The sequence below is a fragment of the Channa argus genome, chromosome 7 (assembly GCF_033026475.1).
Source record: "Channa argus isolate prfri chromosome 7, Channa argus male v1.0, whole genome shotgun sequence".
Taxonomy (NCBI): Eukaryota; Metazoa; Chordata; class Actinopteri; order Anabantiformes; family Channidae; genus Channa; species Channa argus.
Window position 1 is genome coordinate 22,385,018 of NC_090203.1, and position 16,474 is coordinate 22,401,491.

The window sequence follows — 16,474 nt, forward strand, 5'->3', positions numbered from 1 at the left end:
ATAAATCAATAATTTCCCTTAAATGCATTAAAACTACTAAAGTAGGACTTTTTTTAGGACTAGAAAGTACAGATATGTAAAATGTATGGAGTAAAATTAAAATGTAATACTCAAGTACAGGTATCCAAAAATTTTACATAAGTACAGTAACAAAGTATTTGTACTTTGTTACCTTCCAGTTTGATCCTTGGTAAGCTTCATTGCTCTTGTGTGGGATGTTAGTCTAACCACTATATGGCGTCTCAGTCGGGTTAATTTTTTAAACATGATACATTATATGATGACTATTCAGAAATTTTTATTCCTGCCTGCTAACTAAAATTACAATTCATCTGTGTGTCTCCTCAATTTCAGGGACTTTAGATCACATAATGAATGCTGTTTTTTTTCTTTTCTTTGTGTGTGTGTGTGTGTGTGTGTGTGTGTGTGTGTGTGCACGTGTACATGTGTGCACATCTGTGCATGTGTGTGTCTATGTGAGAGATCAATGAATGGGAGGTATTTCTTAAGCCAAACAGACCTTGGTGATTTTCTAATGTTTAAATTGTTCCTGTATTGTTTGAGTTCTTTTAATCAATTAATTGCCTCTTTTCTGGAGTAATTGCAGACAGCTGAAGTTTTTTTTTAAACGTTCTTATCCCTTCAAGGAAGCATTTTTGTTTTTCTTTTTAGAGAATTTCATGTCTTTGAAAAGTCATTGTGTAACGTTTGACATGCAAATGAAATCATGAGGTATTTTTAGATTGCTGATGCCTTACTTCCTATGTCTGTTTGATCAAAGGACTTGACAGTATACATAATTTTAGACATACACACTGCATCATTTTAGGCCTGACCATTTGCCCTTTTCACTTTTGCACACTTGCGCTTTTGCCCTTGTGCCAAACTTTATATCATATTTCTTTTTAGTAAGCATTTTTCCTTACTTTTTGGTCATTTGTTCACTACAGCAGTAGTAAATTTCAAGTCTTTCAAGAGTCCCACCATGTTACATTTTTAAGAAATTTACATACAATTTAAATACCTCTGTATTACCATCAACATTATCACTTTTCCAAGGTGCTTCATTAAGAAATATTGGGATTTGTGTTGGACTTCCAAAGCCTTAAATTGGTCTGAAATATAATTAAAGAGAGGTAGCAAGGGAGATGGTGGCAGCATCAACCTTATTTATTACTGGCCTTGTTAAGTGTTTGTATTGGTTCTCCCAAGTTATGCTCATTCTCTATCCTTGTGTTGTCACATTTCTGACAGTACCTATGACTGTCTAGCTTCGCCATTGCCTGGGTGGTAACATTCTTTTTAGATGAACATCAATCATGTTTCCATTTATATGATTTATATAGATTAGATATCAGTGTGCTGTCTGATGCTGTCAGACAGAGCAATTCTTTAGATAATTTAACATCCTTGCTCACTGCTGCCTTGCAACATGCTGGTCTGGGTGGGGTGGTCCCTGCACATGATTAAACCATCAGAATTAAACAGAGGGAAGGTAGTGAGGGTGAGAGAGTCTGCTCCATCACTTAGGATAATAAGGCACAGCTGCTTCTTGTGGTGCACCTGCTTCCTGGGTTAAAGTTGAATGGGTTGGGGCACCCACAGTTTTTTTAGACTGACAAACCTCAAAAGAATTACAGCTATGTACCCTTCATACCCTAACCAGCTGGTTTGGACCAAGTGCTCTGTCTGTCTCTTCTCTGCTTGTATGATATAGACATAGCAAATAGTGTAGACAGGAGTCATTCCTTTTTATTTTACGTATAAAGTAACAATCCCTTTTATTTGTATTATCATTTAGGCCCTTGGCATCTCAAGTGCTGTAGTCATTTTGTGATTGTCATCCTCAATAAAGCCAGATAAGACCTCTCCTACAAAAGAAGAAGAGTGTCTGTCATATGTTTCCATATACGTCTTTGGCCTTAATCCAAATTTGGAGGAGAAAACAACCAAAAAGACCCGAGGCTGTTATCCAGTCTCTGATCTAAGAAAATGTCATCTGTCCTTATTTGGATGTTATTGTTTCTGGTTTCAAGCACTATTTTCTGGGGCCTCATTTCTCTTCACATACAAAGAGTTGCATTGCTTTTGTTTATTTTTCAAATCATGTATCTGTTTCAGCATTGAATTGTGGGTACACACGCACAAACACTACAAATGCTTTCCAGTCTTTAGGATTATTGTATTTTTTTTTTCAAATCTGCATTGCTGTAAGTCTAACTTTCCTTTTTACCCTCCCCACATGACAAAACCTCTGTTATAATAAACTAGTGTTCCACAATTAAATATTTAACATTGCAATTAATAGTAAGTTTTGCTCTAATTTAATGATTTAAAATCCAAAAGGTACTGTCTGATTTTGTGTGTAAACAAACCCTAAACTGTAACATATTTTTTAACACTAGTCACTTGTAGATTGTAGATTTCAGTAGAATTTCTCACAGTTAAGATGTAACCAAAATTTCCTTACTTGTTCCTTCTTCTCTGAGGCAGAGTTTTGATTGCTGAGTTGTGTATTTGCTCTTTCTTTTTTCTTCTTTTTTTATAGCTGACAGAGACACAGTCAGAGAGCAGCTACTACAGTCCTCAGAAGGTCAAGTCTAGAGAGGTCCTGTGCCTGGAACAACAAGGAATCACTATTGAGGTTTGATTGGACAATTTATTTCTTACCCTGCCTGCATGAAATATTTCAACTGTAGTAAGGTTATATTGTTTCAGTAAAATGTATTATTTATAATATTTTATTAGTTTTTGTTCACATTGTTTGCGTTGCATGTTTTCAACTCACTACAGTTATTAGTGACAGCTTTTACATATAACTACAGTGCTCTCCATAATGTTTAGTACAAAAAAACCGGTCAATTATTTATTTGCCATTGTCCAATTTTTTAGAATTTTCACATATCACATATTGTTAAAGTGCATTTACTCCGCTTTAATTTTATTCTTTTGTATTCCTTTTAATTTTAAGGCATTCACTTTAACCTGAGCATATATGTTTATACAATTAAGAATTCATTTTACCATCAGCAGTTGTTGCGTCACTGTAGTAGCCAGTTTGTGAGATAAGTGGTATGCTTTGAATCTTGGGTAGTTTCTTCTGTCCACTAGACTTTGCCTTGCCATCACTCTGATGTTACTCAATCTAGGATTCATTTGTCCACAAGACCTATTTTAAGTGTGGAGGTCTTCCTTGGTCTGCAAGTCCCTTTGCTATTAATAAGCTTATCAGTGCTCATTTTGAATAATATCCAGTTTTTCTTCATGTTTCTCAGTTTGATTAACATTACTGGTTTTTCCAAAGGGAATTGAAAGACTGGAGGAAAGATGATAGAGTGGTGCTCAGAGCTTTGTTATACAGTACTTTCATTGACTGGGTCATTAACCAAAGTTGAGCATCTGCAAACACCTGTGAGTGCAAAGCCTTGTTGCCCTTAATGGCACCACTATACACAATTTGGGGGGCAGTCTAACTAACAGCCTCATGTCCAATCCAAATTCATACCTGTTATTAGAAATGAAGCAGAGGATAAATTGAAAAGGTTTAGATCGCTCATTATAATTTTGTTAAAAATTAGCATTGGGCAGAGATTCCTTTTAATTCCTTCCTTAAGTACATTTGTAAATTCTTCTTTAGGTCACAAATCCATTGCCTGATTTGAACACAGTGGAATCTATATTTGATTCAAGTCCAAGTCTAACAATTTTTGCATTTCCCCATGGTGTAGAAAATATATAAAAAAAAAAAAAAAAAAGCTTTTTTCCTGATTACCTGGTTGGAGAAGGAAAGGGGTTTTGTTCTCCTAAGTTTTGTACCAGATGTGAGAGTTCTAAGAGGTTTCCAGTTCCAATTTGTGTGAGTTATGCTTTTGCTGAGAGAGGGAAAGAGAGAAAGGGGGGAGGGGGGTGGATATAGACAGAGAATGAGAGAGAGGGTGAGAAAGGGAGATGAAAGGCAAAGGGATGGCTAGTAAAACAGGGGAAACTAGGCCTTGTAATTACTGTGGTGAAACGTACAGGTTTATTGGATTGCCCTCTGTTTACCTGTCTACTGGATGAAGCGACGGCGCAGTGAGGGAGAGACAACCACAACTTGCTTTACAGGCTACTGGATTGTTGCCACTTGCACAAACCACTCTTAATGGAAAATTGAAGTTTTCTGACCCCTGCTCTTTTTATCAGTATTAATCGCGCCCACAACCTCAACAACATCACTCACAAACATCAGGTGAAGAACCTGTTATTTGATGAGAGCGCAATAGATTAAACTGCCATTCATTTCAGATTTGATGTTTTATTGTGCTGATAAAGGGTAATTTAAGCAAATTATCCTAATAAATAGGTTTTCTTTTCTTTTCTTTTTTTTTTTTTTTTGGAAACTGTGTAGGACATATTCCCTGCGTATTCCCTATTCTCTTCACTTGAGGCAAATGGCTTCAGATTTGAGATTACATATTGTTCTTTGTGCAGAGGTGAATAAATCTGGAGTATAAAAAATAGAGTTTCCTTTTCTTCCAGGTGCTTATGATGGGAGAACCCTTCTTCAATTGTCAGATTGGTTTTGTGGGCTGCCGGGCTTTGTGCCTCAAAGGCATAATGGGAGTTCGGGATTTTGAAGAAAATATGAATCGAAGCGAGGAGGTAAAAAAGCCTAAAGAATGGTGAAATGGTGAAGAATGGTGAAAAACAATTAAAGTCACTATGTGTACTAATAATTAAGATGAGTTTATTAACAATCCGTAGGCTTACAATTTCCAACATTATATACACATATATAATTCATAAATGGTCCGTGCATCTTCTGTTTAATAGCAATTTACCTCTCTTCTCATATCTTTTTCACTTTAGGATGCGGTGTTCTTCATCTGCGGGGACAACCTCAACAGTAAAGGAATGACATATCTTACCAACTCTCTCTTTGACTACCGCAGTCCGGAGAACAATGGAGTCAGGGCCGAGTTCATCTTGGATGCCACTAACCACAAGGTCTCAAGAAAATTAGATAGTTGATGTCCACAAGTTCTCATCCCTAAGACTTTAATACAGAAGGAGAAGCAACAGCATCACAGTAATTAGTTCAGAAGAATTTCAATAATGCGGTAGTGTTTTTGGGTATTAGTCATACGATGTTAACTTGTTAAAATTATTTTAAAATGTAAACATGTGACTAATTGTCTGTAATTTCCCTAAATCATTACTATCATGGGTTACTGTCAGTCAGCCATATGCTGGCTGGAGGACTGTTGCTGATATCTAAGTAGTAATCTTAAAGCCATTATTCCTGATAACTCTGGGCTCCCCTCATCAGCCATCATAGCTCTAGTGTTGACTCAGCGAAGAAATGTTCATGACCCTCGGTGAAGCAATTGTTTGGACATCCATCCATCTGTCTATACGTGAGTGTGTAAGAGTCAAAGGTTTTAGTGTTAATTCATCAGCGGTTTTGAAACCAGCCAATGGCTTCGATCCAAAAGCATGCCAGAGCCATTAGAGATCCCCTATTAAATATTATTCATTTACCTGCCTCTCAGATAAGGCTCAATTGAAATCTCTGTTTAGACAACTAGTGGCTAAGTCTGGGGCAGGGTTGTTAACTGCGTATATATAAGGGGCCGCTCTCTTTTTCTCTTTCAGTCTTTCAGATAAATGAAGAACAAGGCAAGACTGTGGTTTTACCTGTATCTAGCTTATATCTAAATGAGGCAAAATACCTTGGTGGTTGGCTCGGGTACCTCCTTAATTCATTTCCTCTGGAGGCTCTCAGCTAGAAACAGCTTAGGTCAAAGATGAAATATAAATTTCTCAGGGGTCTGAATATGAATGTGTTTGTCTAAATTAGCTCTTAAATAAATTGATGACCAGTGCAGAGTGTGCTCTACCTCTTTGGATATGCTGCAGCACCCATGCAACCCTGAAGGAGATTGGGAAAGATTAACTTTTATATTACCTTGTTGACACTAGGAAACTTTTCTTACAAACCTTTATATATTGCACACTGGTACAGTCTACAATATATTCATACATTTATATGCTCCTTGCGATGTTAATAATAAATATGTCCATTCCATTTCACAAATTTACTTTGAAAGCATAAGTCATTTACTTCAGAGGGACAGTTTTGATTTGGTTTAAAAAAGTCTTATCTTTTAGTTGATAAGATATATGTTTCCAGTGGCACACATACAAGGACCAATTGAAGGAGGAAACTCTCACTTCCTTTTATCAGGATCTTATTACTCAATAAAGGACGTAGTTCTTATTTAGTAAATGATTTCCTTTTGCTCTGTAAAGTATTTTTTTTTCTTCCACTAATCAGTATACTTATCATGTTGTCCTGTTGTTCCGATGAAGCCTTTTTTTATTTTGTCTTAGCCAGTTGTTAAAAAAATATTAGTGATATAATATTGGGACCAGTAAAAAGACCATCCAACTAGGCAGAAAAACACCCTTATTTTTTTTGTTTTAACCCCAGTCACTGCCACTTTTGAAGGCCATCAGCTTGTTTGCTCCCTCACTGCTGAATGTTTACTTAACTCCTACTTTGTTTGATAGGAGACCTACACAGAGATAGCTGGTATGCAGCGCTTTGGTGCTTTCTACATGGATTATCTCTACACAATGGAGAACAACTGTGGCAAAGGTATTGACTATGTCATTCCTCTTTAGCACTTGCTGTTTGCCCACATTGCCACCTCTACCCTACTCGAGATGTTTCATGTTCTCCTCTCTGCTTTGTTCCCTTGTCCTTTATATCTATTTTAAACTCTGTCTTTCCATCTATTCCCTTCTCTCCTCTATGTCAAACAAGCCTGCTGGAACCTTAAAAAAAATGAGCTTGTCTTGTTTGAGTCTCAGCCACCTGGTTCTTGACCTTTCTTGTCCTCGCTCTCACCTCAAACTTACCTGCAGGGCAACTGTCAGAAGTGTTTAGTTTGCACTGACACGTGTTTGAGTTTCTTTTCCCCACTGCTTTTTGCAACACCATTTTCCCCGTCCTTACCTGTAAGCCTTTGAGAAAGTGAATGGTAATTAGGTGTCACTCTTGCAGGTGGAAGTTAAGATGGGCAGAATTTCTCATTGCTTATAGCTGCTTCACTCAAAAATGTTTATTCATGTCTGCAAGATCTGAAGCCCCATTAAGAGATAAAGTGTTCTCTTTTCAGTTTGAAATGTTATATTTGGCACATAAATGTCTTTGTGCATTAGTGTGTGATTGTTTCATTTTAATGCTGATGAAAAACTGCTGACATTCACAGGTTCCAAGATAAAAAAAAAAAGTATGTTCAGCACTTAATGAAAATAGTGATAAAGTGCAACACCTCTTTTTGTCTAATGGCAAATGTCTAAAAGGAGAGTTTTATGGTGATAAGGTGATCATGCTTCATGGAGTGGAAACGAGCATTAACAGTGATGATTAGCTTAGGCACTCTTCTGAGGCTTCACAAACTATTTGAACCTCTACACATTTTCCACACTTCAACTGTATTGTGTAAATTAAATGGATAAAACCTTCCATGTTTGTCCATCCGGGTATACTCACTTAGCCATAATGAATGTTTTGTGAAAACACAAATTGCAAAGAAAAAAATTGAAATACTCTCTGTTTTAAGTCATTCTAGGTTAGTTTTTTTGGTAGATCCTCTTCTGTAGGTTTTGTAGTTTTGTATTCAGGCTTTGGGTCATTCTCTCATACCCCATTGCCCTTGTTACAGTTTGCATGCACTCTAGGGCATTTTATTTTTCTCATCAGTGACAAAAACAGAGAATCTTTAGTCTGTCTAGTCATGTGTCTGTCTGATGACAGGAGCGATGGATTGCTGCTGAGGTGGCTGTTCTTCTGGCAGGTTTTCCCTTTGTGTAACACATTTGAAGCTCTGTAAGAGTGACTGTCAGTTTCTTGATAACCTCCTTCACCAGGGTTCTTCTTGCCTGGTTACTCAGTTAAGCATGATGATGCACAATTCTTGGAAGGGACATCTGTATATAAAAATTAGTCTTTGGCTTACCCCAGTTTATTTAGAGAAATGTTAATGACAAGACATGGTCCCTTTTTAAATACATTTGTGGAAAAAAACCTGGTGGTTCCAAAGTTCTTCCATTTCACAATTACTGAAGTCCCTTTGCCCCTGGGAACACTCAAAAGTTTAAAAATAGTTTTACCCCCATCGCTGATCTATCTGTCTCCACAAACTTTTATTGCAGAGGTCTACAGAGAGTTCCCAGAGAGAGTTGGTCTTTATCTGGAGATACATGAATTGTTGGACATTGCTGTACATTCACACGCGTCAGTCCAATCAACTCAGGTGGCCACAGGTGGACCATCAAATAGTCAAAAATGTGTTTCACAAATGACTTGTTTAAATTTAGATTTGTTTGAAACGATTCAACGGCAAAGAGAATTGAAATGGTAAAGAAGTTTAATGCCAACTGCATTCCTCTTGTCTCTCCCGCTTTTGTTTTCATTTGACTTCTCTCAGCCAGTAGTGTTTTCTGACTAGGCTATTGTTTCCTCTTGCTTACAGCTACAGATAATAATCTAAATTAAAAAAAAAACATTGATACCATCACCATAAGCTGTCAAAGTCATTTCTGACAGTAGGATAAGTGTCTGTCTCGTCTCCTGTGGGACGCCTTTCGTTACCCCTGACAATTGGAATGCTTCTCGTCTTTCAGTATTCCTCTTCTTCTCAGACACGGACCAGATCCCGTGTCAACCAAACAAATTAGTCTCCATTGCCACGGGACGGACATAAACTCTGAGTCAACCGAAATACTAACAGACCCAGGTCACCCTCACTATTGACTTCAAATTGGAGCAACATTGCAGACTGAAAACCTTTTTTAAATGTTGGGAAATGGAGACACTTTTGAATCATCTAAATTCTCCCTAATTTCTGCCCCCTCATCAGTCCACTGATCGTTCTAACTGCAGCCATATGGTTGATATTAGGCCCAATTCATTGCACTCAAATCTCATTGAAGGGGGGAAGAGGCATTGCCCTTTATAAATCTGTAAAATTTAGTGGAAGTTGGCTTAAAGAGGTTCATAGTGTTGACTCTGAGCTGTAAGAATGTTCAGTGCAGTGGTGGAATGTAATGGGAATAAAGCAAGTTGTGACCCTTTGTCCTCTTCCTCCCTCACTGCCATTCTTCCACCCCCTACTTTTATTTTTAATTTCTCCCTTTTTTTATTGCCGGGAAGCTAAGTCTTTTAAGTAGACCTCTGGAACAAGGGCTGCGATGAATGAAGGGACAGCTGTGTGAGAGAAGTGGACATTTGGAATATTCATCATTCCAGTGGTTTATGGATACGTGAGCTGCTGCTGCATTACACTACCATCATCTTTGTTGTACTTTGAGATAAATAATCAGTCCTTCTAGGAAGTGGTGATATTGTAAATGCACAATAATTAATGTAACCAATCCCCCCCCCCCGAATTCTGTGTGTTCTTGTAAATTTTAAATATCATAAAAACACCACAACATGCAAATGTTCCATGACTTCATGGAGGGAATGGTTAATGCTATACTTGGAAAAAATTATTATATTATAATATTTATATATGTTAGGTGCTATGTGCTGTACATACACCATTTTGAAAGTGAAAAATGTGAAACTGTGTTAAATTTGCTGTGTGTCCAAATGAAGAATCCTCAAATTTGTATTGGAACAGATATCAACCGTGTGCGTGTGTTTATTTATTTATTTATTTTTTCTGTTGGTAGGCTCTCAGGACGTCTCAGCTCTGAGCATGGAGGAAGCAGTGCCCGTTGTTCAAGAGACATCCATTAAGAGGCTGGTGGTGGGACCCCTGGACATCAAACTTCACAGCAGTGCTGTTCACCGCATTCTCAAGATGGTCACTTGTGCCATGGACCATGAGTACGAACCCTATTGCAAACCGCAACGAGGTCAGACATCCTGCTCTAACACCTGCCCTTTCTATTTTAATGAACTTCACCCACTGTAAGATTGTATTTTCTCCTCTTGCCTTCTACACTTTTCACTTCTCTTGCACTTTGTTTTGATATATTATTTTCTGCTAGGATTTGCAAACTGCACCAGTTTGCACATTACAGTATTCTCATCACATTGTTATTTCCTTCCGCAAACTGACTTTCAACACACAGCTGTACTTAAAAGTAGTGACCTTTTGGAACACACAAGGGAGGTTAAGCTAAACACCTTTGTTATCGATCGTCCCTGCGCAGCTATTGATGAGCTCATCCCTGGGATGTTGTGAAAGAACATGGAATGCATGTCTGTGTGTAATATCGCTTGCAATAACTCATTTTTGTGAAATGATAACATCCTTAGGTTTCGGTTGTTTCAGCATCTGTGATAGATAATAGATGATGTCGTAATTACTATTGAGCATTTGACTCAAGCCTGGGAGGTCAGTGTGTTCCTTCCTGTTTCTATATGTGTCTGCTCTCTGGCATTTTCTGGAAAATGGTCAGTATAGAGTATACCCCTGGGGGGGATTAAGAGAGTGTGAGTAGATAAAAGAGGAAACCAAAGTATCTATTGCAATGGGAGTGATAAAATAACACATGCCTTACATCTTTTCCTAAGTCATCCTCTCCTCTCTAACTTAATATTATTTATTCTTTTATGTCTTTTATGAATAAAATAGCCTATTTAATATAGTATAAATTCAATTTATTAAGCATGTAAAATCGGTTTACTGCTGCAAAACATAATATTGTGCAGGGTGAGCTGTAAATGAAATATATTGTAAACATATTGACATACTGTAAATGAGGCTAGTAATTATTAAAATTATATTTTGAATGAGTAGTTGTTGATTGTTTGTGTGAAAAAGCAATGAACATTGCATGTAGTGTAAAACAGTTTTTGTCGCCAGAGGGGAGAGAAGCAGAAAGGTAGTTAATGTTCATTTTCTGATCATGGAACTTCGATATGATGTGACAATTATTTTTCCAATAAAAGCCAACACGGGTTTTAATTTATAGTTTTAGTTATAATCATGAGCCCCCTCATGATTATAAGCTGCAATGATTGAATAAGAATGTAAAAGGATGGATAAATAAACCATCAGGAATCTTGTGTCAGTAAAATACTGGTATAATCCTTTTATTTATTTGTTGCGATCTGTTTTATGTGTTCAACACAGGTTACTGTGATGATCTATACTTGGTTGAGAGTGAGCCAGCTTTTGGCTCGTCAAACCCAATGGTAGCTGGATAATCAACTAGTCTCATAATGGACACTTTGCTGTTCTCTAGCCTCGGATCAGATGGGCTGTTTGAGTGTTTTCCTTGAGAGCAGCAGAGGCCAGAAGGTCAAAGACACGACTATTTTTCTACTAATCCTCTTGACTTTTCCAGTCTTCCTGGAAATGGGAGCCATATTTGCTAGATGTTTCACCTCTTTCACCAAATAGTAACGTACTAATATGACTACCAGCATATGTAATCCAACCTCTCCAGGTGATCTACAGTAGAAAAACATTCTCAAATTGATCATCCCAGGCCACAGCACAACCCTATTCATATTACTACACTAGTTTCTGGTAACAGAATCATGACTGGCTAACTCAACAGCACCTTGCTACCTGAATACCCTAATCCATGTTTACAGTCCATTCAAAATCCAAAAGAGGGTGCCTGATGAACCCACAGCAAAGTATCATGAGCAAACCTCATTACCTTAGTGGGCCCACCCTGTTTGAATGAGCAACCCTCTGCATGGTCAGCTGTCTCCAGACTCCAGATTTTTTAAAAAGCTGTTTAAGAAAGAACCCTGTGACTTAAACAAGGCTCTGCTCTGTCCTCTCTGACCCTCCTAACTCACATAAGTAAAAGTTATTTCTTTTTTCGCATTGTACTTTGCCTTCTCCGTAACTTCTCTTTATCTCACTCGCAAGGCTCCTTAGAGGAAAGTGTTTGCTGTGTGCTTTGGACAGTGTTTCTTTGTATGTTATGTTGCATGTCCCTCTGTGCCTTGAGACCTACAGGTTTTTTGTAATTTAAAGGTTGGTCTTTGATATTGAATTGAGCCCTGGCATATGATTACATTAGACATGGCTGTGCCAGATAAACCTGATGCAGGCTGAGGCAGTAGGCTAAATAGAATAACAACTTTGGGATCAGTTTCCACATTGGACCTGGGATTGTAGCCCAACAAAACCTTTACTGAACTGAAACAAGCTTTTTTTTGGTGGGACCAGAGCCAAAGCCATTGAGTGTCAAAGGGTTCAGGTTATGGTCCACCACAGGTCCTGGATGTGGTTTAATGGTTTGGTGCTCTAGTTACAGTGTAGTTTGCTGAGCACTGACCTCTGTTCTGGCCACTTTGTTACATTCAATCTTTACTCATTCAAATATTCATAGCTCCAAATAATGGTACTTGGAAATGGCCACTGGAATATGGATGTGGTAGTACTTTTATTGAGCATGTTTATTGTATTTATTATATGAGGTGGTATTGTTTGTTGGAAAAGCCCATTTTTTTGTATAATGCTGTAGGCTTTCGTGTGCGTCCTCAAAACATTGTTGGCAACTTGTTTTTTTTTCCCATTCCCTCACTTCTTTCAAATAATGCACCACAGTTTGCATACTCACAGGTAGATTTACTTCAAACAAAGGGAAAACAGTTGTATCTGCAATTTTAAATGTAACGTGTACTTCTTTTCTTCAATTTGCACCAGCTATCATATTTCTTTTGTTGTGTCATTATCTTTGTAGAAATTATAGAGGAAATCCACGGTCCTGCTTCCCCAGAAGTAATCTCAAGTTTTGAGGAATTCATCCCAACCAGACTCACTTGTCTGACTCTGCTCCAAGTGTCAGTCACCCTCTCCATGGCAGAATTCAACCTTCTTCACACACTAATGCCTGTCATCATGGGGCAAAAGGTAGCATACGCAGATCCTTTTTGCTAAAAGTATCATTCTTTTATTATTCTCCTTATCTTTTTAGATTACATGTATTTTCATGAAATTATTAAATATGTAAAAAGAAAAAAGATCATTCTTCATTCTCATAGTGATGGTTGGAAATCAGATTTCATTGTATTTTTGTTTAGTGTTTTGTTAATTTGTCTGATTCCTAACTGCTTCCTGGCTATAGGTTCACAATTAAAGTTCAAATGTCAAGTTGAGGGATTATATACATAACCATAAAATAAAATCATGTCTCAACTTGAGATTACATTTTATTTAACTTAAGCATGTTAGAGAGAGTTGGCCCAGAATTTTGCCTGACTTTTGTCTACAACCATTTCAATTTGTGAGATATGTATTCTTACTTTGAATACTCCTTTATTCATTCATTTTCATGTCCCAGGCTGCAGCAGGACCGCTCAATGTGCCAGTGTTTCAGCCAGTGTGCCCTCTACCATCTGTCCAGTTCCAGGTGGAGAAGGTGAATGTTGAACACTCCGTGCCCATGTATGCTCCAGAATTGGTCAGTGCTGTCAGCAGCCTCAGCCAGCCTTCTGACAACCTACAACATCACTGCTATGCACATCTGTACCTCAAGGTGAGCAGGACAGTGTTCCACTTCATATTATTAATGCACATTGAGAAAGCACCCTTTTCTCACATTTAGGAATCCTAGCTGTCAGGCAGGCAAAAAAAAAAAAAAGCAAGCAAGAGCTTCCTGCGGATTTAATATACGTTTGTAGGAAAATCTTCAGTGTTCAGCTAAAAAGAACAACTTCCAGGATATTCTGAAAGGGGCTTTAGTGATTCTAAATTTCCCTCGGTGTGAATGGTCGTCCCATCCTACTACAGCAATTTGTTCACATTTTTTGGGGGGTCTGGTACAATAGCCTAAAGTCATTAGGTCAATTGAATGGCCACAGTCTCCACTCTTAAATCACCATAGTAACCCTATAATGACCTTGATTATCTTTTTACCTTGTCATATAAATCTCAGCACTGAGCCTCTTGATTAGCAGCAGTTTAACTGTGGTTTTCTTTATGGTTTTTCACCTACTAATAGGATAATACATATTTGTATTTTGCAGCAGTGATATTACTATGTTAATGTGGTCACAGAATAAAATTCATTGTTAATGACTGACAAGCGGGGCCTTGGACAAAAGCCCAGGACAGGATTCTTTATCACCTATAATATCAATAGGTGGTGATGTCAATTTTAAATTGAAGTTATATGTTGTGTTATTAGGAAATAATTGGCCATTTCAAAATCGTTGTACATGCTTTGAATAATTATTAAATTAAATGCAAAACGGCAAGACTATCTACAGCAAAGTAAATTTTGTTGCTCTATATTCCTTTAATATATAATTTCTAAGCAAGCACTAATTAAGTCTATATCATTTTTCTAATGCTTGAAGGACATGATATCCCATGGTGTAAATATTGTATAGCACACTTTAGGAAATCTAACCAATCAGCTTGTAGAGGGCCTAAGTGATAGATCCAGAGAATTTTGGGGATGCTGTGTGCGTGTGCGTGTGTGTGTGTGTGTGTGTGTGTGTGTGTGGTGTGTTTTTTTTTTTTTTTTAAGGCAGGATGTTTGTTGGACATCATGCTGGTAGTCCTTATCATAGGGTCGCTGTGGGGTTAACAGTCATCTGGTCGGTTGCAAAGAATCATTCTAACCCATGAGCATCTGTATCTGTCAAGGTACTAATTCTTCCACTGGATTTTAGCAGAGGGATCATGACAGGGTGAAGGTCATTCCGGCCATAGTTCACCCAATTCAGGAAGTAATTTAAAACAGGTATAAACCTAGGCTTATCTTAATCTGTGTTTTATTGAGCCTGGCTGTCAGAGCTAACATGTCTGTATTGTGGATAGCAGTTAGCCATTGTCTCACTTTTCCATGGTTGTAGACAAGAACTCAGAGTAAACCCATTTGCTCAACAAGAGGTCACCGTAGTGAAAAGACCTAATAATTGAAAATCTGCACAACAAAGTCAAAGGAAAGATTTTCAACTCTCAGAATAAGTTTTAGTGAATAAGTTTATAACTGTTTGACCTCAAGCATGTTTTTTTTTTTTTAACAGCCAGGCCAATATGTCTTATACACCCATATCCATGCGTGACATTTAATGTACAGTTTTTTTGTCTTGCTAGAAAATGATGATTGTTGTTTTGTCCAAAGTCTGTGCTCCGAGCCATCTGCTCAGCCAAGGGGTTTTGTTCAACTTAATTTGCAGGAAATGAATAGCTACTCCTTCATTCAAATACTGTACAACAGCTGTGTGTGGGCCAGCTGGGGCCAGCCATCATCACCTATTTCCAGTATTTAATCAAATATGATTCTCTCTATGTATATGAATGGGACAAAATTTTTTAGCTGCCTGTAGTTGGGTTTTGTAAATGCATTATACATGAGTAAGAGCTGAGCATAAGGAAAATTCTCACAGTATCTCTCAGACTGTAACATAGACTTGATGACAGCATAAAGAAGGACATTAACAAGAGCCAGGGCCTGTAAGAATGCATGTTTAAGCTCGACACAACTAGCCTGAAGACAGTAGGGTCAATAGTGGTGATTTAGATGACAAAGCAACCATGGTGGTTTGTTGGCTTCTGTTTTTTCTTTTCAGAAAATGTGTAAAGTTAACGGCAGCTTCACAGAAATCGACTGTTCTAAATAATTCTGAATTTTCATGTCTACTTTCCCCCCATTTCTTTCCCCTATTCCCCCTCTCTTTTTTTCCCCCTTTGTCTCCCACACTCTGCCTCTCTGTCTTCCTTTACAGGTGTTTGGGTTCCAGGCAGGCTTGACGTGGCGTGACTGTAAAGGGGGTTTCCTGCCCCTCATCCCTGTCATTCCTTCCTTTAGCACTGCACTCTATGGGAAGCTGATTCAGATGCCTTCATACTGGTGAGTTTGTAGCGGGTGTATTATGGATGAAAATTTGAGGGGGTATGGAGACAGATCTTCCTTCTGAATGTAAACTCTTATAATTAAGTGAACAACTGTAATTGAATTTTAACGTCAAGGGAGGAATGTCAAGAAGCAGCGTGTACCTGTCTCTTTTTTTCCCCTGTGTTAAACTTGTGCACCAACACAGGATGTGGACTGGGTTGTTAACTAACTGCAGAGTCGGCAGTTCTATCCCTGGCTTCTCCCATCCACATGTTGAGGTGTCCTTCAGCAAGACACTGACTGCATTTATATGCACTTAATTAGAGAGGCCAGCGGGTAATTGGGGAACACAGTTTACATGCACAGTTTACAAGAAAGCTGGTTAGTGGAAATCTGTGTACTATATGCATGCAGTAGCAGAGTAATCTGATTTCTCCTCCCCCTTGGACTTATTTTGAGAAGACTGGCTCACAGGTTTTACAGAAAACCCTGCTTTTCAACGCTTTTTTCTTTCTGTCTTCAGTTCTTTCTAGTCTTAAGTTTTTTTGTTTCTTTTTCTTGCTGTGTGCAAATTGTCATTACAGGGTGACAACACGGGGGGTGGGGCTACACAGCTGATAATACATATGTCTAAATAAAAAAAATATGCAGTGAAAAG

The 16,474-nt window shown here is 38.0% G+C and overlaps 1 protein-coding gene across 5 annotated transcripts in view; it reads left to right on the top strand.

The window, feature by feature from the left end:
- Positions 1-16,474, top strand: part of LOC137130040 (intermembrane lipid transfer protein VPS13B-like) — a 298,799-nt gene that overhangs the window by 34,169 nt on the left and 248,156 nt on the right. For all 5 annotated transcript variants that reach the window (XM_067509626.1, XM_067509627.1, XM_067509624.1 and 2 more), the window contains exons 9-16: positions 2,549-2,644; positions 4,519-4,641; positions 4,849-4,986; positions 6,553-6,640; positions 9,727-9,912; positions 12,712-12,881; positions 13,312-13,506; positions 15,707-15,831. In XM_067509626.1, coding sequence (XP_067365727.1) covers positions 2,549-2,644; positions 4,519-4,641; positions 4,849-4,986; positions 6,553-6,640; positions 9,727-9,912; positions 12,712-12,881; positions 13,312-13,506; positions 15,707-15,831 — 1,121 coding nt within the window. The remainder of the gene's footprint in view (positions 1-2,548; positions 2,645-4,518; positions 4,642-4,848; positions 4,987-6,552; positions 6,641-9,726; positions 9,913-12,711; positions 12,882-13,311; positions 13,507-15,706; positions 15,832-16,474) is intronic.